This window comes from Carassius auratus, chromosome 34, assembly GCF_003368295.1.
Source record: "Carassius auratus strain Wakin chromosome 34, ASM336829v1, whole genome shotgun sequence".
Taxonomy (NCBI): Eukaryota; Metazoa; Chordata; class Actinopteri; order Cypriniformes; family Cyprinidae; genus Carassius; species Carassius auratus.
This window is the reverse complement of record NC_039276.1, coordinates 27348271-27354932: the sequence shown is the minus strand read 5'-3', so window position 1 is coordinate 27354932 and position 6662 is coordinate 27348271. Positions and strand designations below refer to the sequence as shown.

Sequence of the window (6662 nt, the reverse complement as noted above, 5' to 3'; positions counted from 1 at the left end):
GATGTTCTGTCCATCTACAGTCCGCAGGAGAATGAGACACAGAATTACAGAAGCTACACAGCAAGACACAAACCTCTGATCAGCACCAAACATAGAAAGGCAAGATACTTCACAAATGTGAGCCAGTAGAGTTTTGGAAATGAACTGATGGACCAATGAGACAAAGACGAACCTTTATCTAAGTGTTTGGAAAGCAAAAGTGTGGAGAAAAAAGGGAACTGCAAATGATCCTAAGAATACAAGCTCATCTGTAAAGCTTGGTGGAGGTGGTGTCATGGCATGGGCATGCATGGCTGTCTCTAGAACTCTTCATTTTAATGATCACTTCATGTATGATGGCAGTAGCAGAATTCATTTTGAAGGGTAAAAAATCATCTTGGCTACCAATAATCAAGAAAATGCCACCAAACTCATTAGAAAGCACTTTATATACGATCGGGACCCTGACCCAAAACACCCTGCTAGTTCAGTCAATAACTTTATATGGCAAAGAAATGTAAAGTCTTAGATTGCCCAAATCAGTCTGCAGATTTAAATCAGATTAAACATTAATTTCAGCAGCTGAAGAGGAGACTAAAGACAGAAACTCCCCAAAACAGGCAACAGTTGGAATTGGCTGCATTGAAGGCTGGAGGAAAGCATTTCAAAGCATAAGACCAAGAGACAGGTGATGTCTGTGTGTTGCAGACTTACTGCTCTGATCACATGCAAGACAAGGGATCTGCAACTAAATATTAGCTTTTTATCTTGTACATCTGCCTTAAATTCAACTGTTCCAATACTTATCCTCACATCAAATAGTGAAGTCTAAAAGTGCTGTCCTTTTTATTTGATAAAACATGAATGTGTCGAAAGACCTAATAATAAAATGTGACAGTCTGTAGTTTTGTCGCATATGTGACCAATCAAGGAAAGTAGGGACACAAATTATAATAACTGCAAGTTTACAACAGCAAAGGAAAACAGCGTTGACTTTGCATGGACCCAGTCATTTACCTTTCTCAGTTCCAGAGATCAGGGCCCGTGACAGTGTTGGGTTCAGGCTGGAAAGACGCTCCTAGTCCCAGTCCTGTAGAGATTGGGCAGAGGAACTGCATTAGGGGTCGAAATCCCTTGCTGCCCGACCTGCTCCTGCAGAGTCAGCGCTCTTCTCCCTCTTCCTCCTTTCCCAGCAGCCCTGTCCTGTCCCCCCTCAGTCCCTCGGACAGAGTCCCGTGCTTAGCAGAGGTACGTCTGTTGTGAGCTTCAGTGACGGCCTCAGCCACTGGCTCCAGTGCAGTAGAAGTGTTTCTCTTGTGTTCTGATGGTGGGAGGTTTTAGCTGTCTGTTAATGATTCTACCCTTTTATGCTACTAATTCTTGTGGCAAACTTCTAACTTATTATAAATGATTAACCAGTATCATTAACTTGTGAATGACACTTAACCCTTGTGGGTTGTTGGAGACGTTTTCGTCCTCTAGGGGGTAAAGTTGAGTCTTATTTTGGCCAAAACTTTCTCTGTGTCTGAGCTAATGGAATGATTTTTGGTGACAAATCTTATTTTGACCCATATTTTGGGAAAATGCTTTGAATTTTTTCATAAACTCAACGGTACTCTGTGGGCAAATTCACTACCCTTTCGAGTTGTTCGTGGATGAAAACATCCTCTAAATTAAACTGCTGTAAAAATGTACCAGATATTTTTGCATAACTCTATTAATCAACCTCAGTTCTGATCAAAACTACAAAATTTTTAAAAAAATTCCAAGATTTTAAGTTCATAAATGATGTCACTGATTTTGAAAAAAAAAAAAAAACACACAAAATTACATATTTTCAATATAAAAAGTGATTGTGGACTGGATATTTTTTTACCTTTTATCACAGGCTTGGGCATGTCAAAGATTAGTAACACAATTGGCTTTGATGCTTTGTTAGTTTTTGTGATTTAATTTTTTTTCTCCCTAATTAGTTGTTGGTGGCTGTTTTTGCCCCATTGACTTCCATTATAACAACATTTTTTGATTGCAAAGCCATGACACCATATAATCATGCATTCTTGATTGTTTGTGGTTTTCCCTTTTGGGAAGAGGTAAAAAAAAATATTTTTACAGTTGATCACTACCACCATTAACCCTTTAGATAGGCCTGTGCAAAAAAAGGCTTAGTTTCTGGCTTGTATATATGGAGTATAACAGCAAATTATAGTGTTTGTGTGTGTGTGAGATCGGAAAAAATCCAAATATGCACCTCATGCTCTCAGAACTACATGGAGTAAGCAATAAAAAAAGAAGTGTGTTTATGCACATGCTGCCTTTTGATGGTGAAAAGTACAGATGGCCTATATGTGAAATGCACGTCTTTTCTTGATGGTAAAGCCAGTTTAAAACCTTAAAATCCTATAAAAAATCTACTTTGCATTAAATTTATGAACATAATGTATTATGAACCAAAATGCAATGCCAACTTCAAATAAGCTGCAGCTCGCTGGAGGGGTCAAGCTAGATAATAATTTCTAAAACTTAGGTACAAGTTGCTTGCTGCTCTTCTCACCATTAAATGACCAGCACGATGCCATGCAAGTGTTTAAATCCATGTACCTTGCTTTTGTTTAGTCTATTCCCTTGTTAAGTCTGACGTCACGTAGCAGCGCTTCCGTGTCCAAACGCTCTATCAGTTACCACGAGAAAACAACAAAAGGTGCTAATATAAACTCACAATGTTATAGAATACTAGCAAAAAAGTTATAATCTTAACCTTTAACTCCATACCGAAGTCCCTGATAGCCAGACAATGAAAATATAAATATAAAAATATATATATAAAAATTGTGTTAGGGACACTGTGGGCACGGAGACTGTAGTGTATATCGTAAGTTTGAAAGCGTTTAGCTTAAATTATCAATATGAATAAACAATGCTCATAAACGGCTTCTGAGGTCATATTCTCAAGTGAAGCGGGTTGAAGCCTGGACCCGGAAACAGCGCTTCTTACATCATCACTTAACAACCGAATACTTTCACCACCATTAAAAGGCAGCAGGTGCATAAATACACTTTTGTTTACTCCATGTAGTTCTGAGAGCTGAGGTGTACATTTTGATTTTCTGAAATACATCAAGGTAAGTGCGCAAAGTTCTCTCACACACTCTGTCTCTCTCTTTCTCAAACACACACACATACACAGACAATATAATATGCTGTTATACTCCATATAGCTTCATATACAAGTCAGAAACTAAGCTTTTATTGCACAGGCCTATCCAAAGGGGTAAAATGGTCCCACCTAGTGATCAACTGTAAAAATAACAAATGTTACCAAATCAGTGAAATCATTAATGAACTTGGCAATTAAAGAGTTAAATTCTTGGATTTTTTTAAACATTTGGTAGTTTTGATCAGGACTGAAGTTGATTAACAGATTTATGCAAAAAAAAAATTTGAAAAAAATATGAATCTGATACATTTTTACAGCAGTTTAATTGAGTGGATGTTTTCATCCACGAACAACTCGAAAGGGTAGTGAATTTGAACAATCCACAAGGGTTAACTGATGAGCCAGTCAAATGTTATAATACATGCTCAAGCATTTTCTGACAATCTTTACTGGCTGAAATGAGACTCATGTGACCTATGCATATATCTCGTAGTGGTTTTTATTTGATCATCTCAATAAAATGTATTATAATTATAAATAATAATTTCTAATAAGCAAAAATAAATAAATTATATATACACACACACACATATATATATATATATATATATATATATATATATATATATATATATATATATATATATGTATAGTGTTCCTGTAGCTCAACTGGTAGAGCATTAGCAATCAAGCTAGCACAAGGTTGGGGGTTCGATTCGCACGGGAATACATGATAGGTAAAAATTGATAGCCTGAATGCACCGTAACTCACTGTAAGCACTATATATATATATATATATATATATATATATATATATATGTGTGTGTGTGTGTGTGTGTGTGTGTGTGTGTGTGTATATATATATATATATATATATATATATATATATATATATATATATATATATAATAAAAATATATAATAATGTTAAGTTGGTAGATTGTATGGCCAATTAACACAGAAGCAGTAGCATTTGCCAGTTTCAAGTGGTTATGACCTGACTTTTTGTATCATTCAGGTTCCTTGAGGTTCACTCATGTAAGTTTTTTGTTGGCCTGTATGTGTAAAAGCGGTCTCAGGTTACGTATGTAACCATAGTCCCCTGAGTAGGGAACTAGACACTGTGTCCTCCAGGGGGCGGTTTGGGGAACACCTCGTCGTGACCCGTGTCTGAAGCATACATTGAAAAAACACCAACTTGTTGGCAGGCGACAGCCTCCGACGTCACTACCGGCGTGACTATAAATCAGCACCGGGAGAGCTCGTCATTATCTTCTTCGTCTGAAGCTTGCGTCCGAAGCATGGCAGAGAGCTAGAGGACGCAGTGTCTTGTTCCCTACTCAGGGAACTATGTAACCTGAGACCCGTTCCCTTTCGAGGGAACTTCGAACTGCGTCCTCTAGGGGGCGCTTTGGGGAACAGTATACCCACGCTGCCATGCTGAGGGGAATGCAGGCCAGAATCATGGTTAGCACTAAGTACCAACTCTACCATTTCCATGGGAGTTGCCCCGGGGAAGTTTAGACGGCTGTCTGTGACAGTACCCCTTACGGCCAAAAGGCCTAAGCTACATACCCAACTTAATTGTTAGGGCCTTGGCCCAGGGTAGAGCTGAAGGCTTGGAATCAGGAAAGATTCCTTTAAAGGGATACGGCTAAGAACCTAGCATTTGTATCAAGTCTTGCCTGTCACACAGGGGCTACTGCTAGCTTACGCATAAGCTTGCTGAAAGAGCTGTCTCAACAGTTCTCTAGTAGCAACACCCTGTTTAGATAGGTATCCGAGTATACATAGGTGGAGTGCCGCCCAAGATGAACGGGGCTTTTACCAACTCAAGAAAGGGCACGAAGCAACAGCGCGAAGCCCTCGCCATATAGGATTTTAGAAAGAACGCAGAATATTAGCGTGCAAACTTACCACAGTGTGAATTTCAGAAAGTGCAAAGACTACACGTGCACACTTACCATAGCATGGATTTTCAAATACTGTTCTAAGGAGGGGCTCTCGTGAGAACTCTCGTGAGAGATTTAGTAAACACTGTAACTGAGCACTGCAAAGGAAACTCACAGAGTTTATTAGTAGACACGTAACCACCAGCAATTAAATACAGATAAGTATATACAGAGAGGGTTACATTTACTCACCCACCCTCCTGCGCTGGAGCCCCGCTCAAGGGACGCCTCCTTTTAGTCTGGGCCTTCAGTCAGGTGGTTGCTATGAACATAGAACCATAAAAACATTATAGGTCCAGCAGAGGAGACTGTTATGCGAGAGGTATCCACCTAACCTCGATCAGGTGGAGAGCTGGTGGTTACAGGGGAATTAGGAAGGGGAGGATAAAAGCAGAAGTTAAAAATCCCCAAAGGGAACGAGTATATACCTCGGTTTCACTCCGATTCAGACGAGAACGCTGCCTCGTCTAGATCATACCCCTTAGGTTATGCTTACCTCCTCGTGACCCACGATTCCTCTAACCCTTGCCCGCAGGTGGGGGAGGAGCGCGAGTTGCGACACTAGCCCTCTGTGCCCATCTTTGATCCTCAGATCGAGACAGACCAGGACCCCTGTGTTGTTTGGGCTCAGACCTGGACCTTCATGGAACGAAGGATCTGAAAGCAGCAGAGCGCGCCTTCGTCTCCCTGAACTTCTCAAATCGCCATCTCAGTGAAAATACCGAAAAGTTCAGAAGGCATCGAGCAGAAAGCATTTTCTTTCCTCCCGATGTCTGTTCTTCCACAGATGTCTCTCCGCTGCCACCATGGCCGCCATAGTCCTGCCCATGGCCGCCGGTTGGTAGCATGGAGAGAGATCCGTGGTGCGGCACAGCTCAGCTACTTGATCATAAAAAAGCCCCTGCCTCTATCCAGGTCTCTTAGCAGATCAGTCTGATATGCTTGAAGCACCAGCATTGTGTGTAATGCTACTGCTACTGCGTATGCCTTGCCATTTAAGCGAGATGATTTTCTGAAGGGGCTTAGATGGCAAGGAGGGAGATTAAGAGAGGAGGTTTCCCTTGCAGAAAGAAAAAAATTTCACAGATAAAAATGTATAAATCATTTATACAATTTTTAGCTCTTTCTACAGGGGGCATTCCCTCCTAGCAGCTTTCGCGCATCACCTCAATGTCGGCAGATTACTTTAATGCCGAAACCGATGCATGCGAGAAGAAAACGGCATCTATCATTTCTTTTTAATCTCTGTATGGAGCTCATGCACAAATGAAAGGCTCACCTGAGCTGGAGGGCTATGGTCAAAAGGTAATTTTCGCTCAATAACCTCCAACAGCTCTATATACGCAGGACAGGAGAATTGAGAAGCCTCAGCCTCAGCTTCTTCACCATCCTCAAATATCTCCTGCTTTTCCTGGGTAAAAACCCAGCAGAGCACTAACCTCAGTATGGGAAAGTGTTAAACATATAACATCATCCTCCAAAGGTTCTCTCTCGTCCACCGCCCCCCCCTTTTTTTTTTACAATCGCGAAAGGTAAAGTCCCTCTTTAGACCATTCAGACAGATCCACCTGTA

At 40.6% G+C, this 6662-nt stretch overlaps 1 protein-coding gene across 2 annotated transcripts in view; it reads left to right on the top strand.

Moving 5' to 3' along the window:
* LOC113053675 (mitogen-activated protein kinase kinase kinase kinase 4-like) overlaps positions 1 to 6662 on the top strand; it is a 70851-nt gene that overhangs the window by 41724 nt on the left and 22465 nt on the right. The window contains exon 18 of one of the 2 annotated variants that reach the window (XM_026218859.1): positions 1006 to 1227. The exons of the other annotated variant lie outside the window; for it this stretch is intronic. Within the exon in view, the coding sequence (XP_026074644.1) occupies positions 1006 to 1227 (222 nt within the window). The remainder of the gene's footprint in view (positions 1 to 1005; positions 1228 to 6662) is intronic. 2 annotated transcript variants of the gene reach the window in all.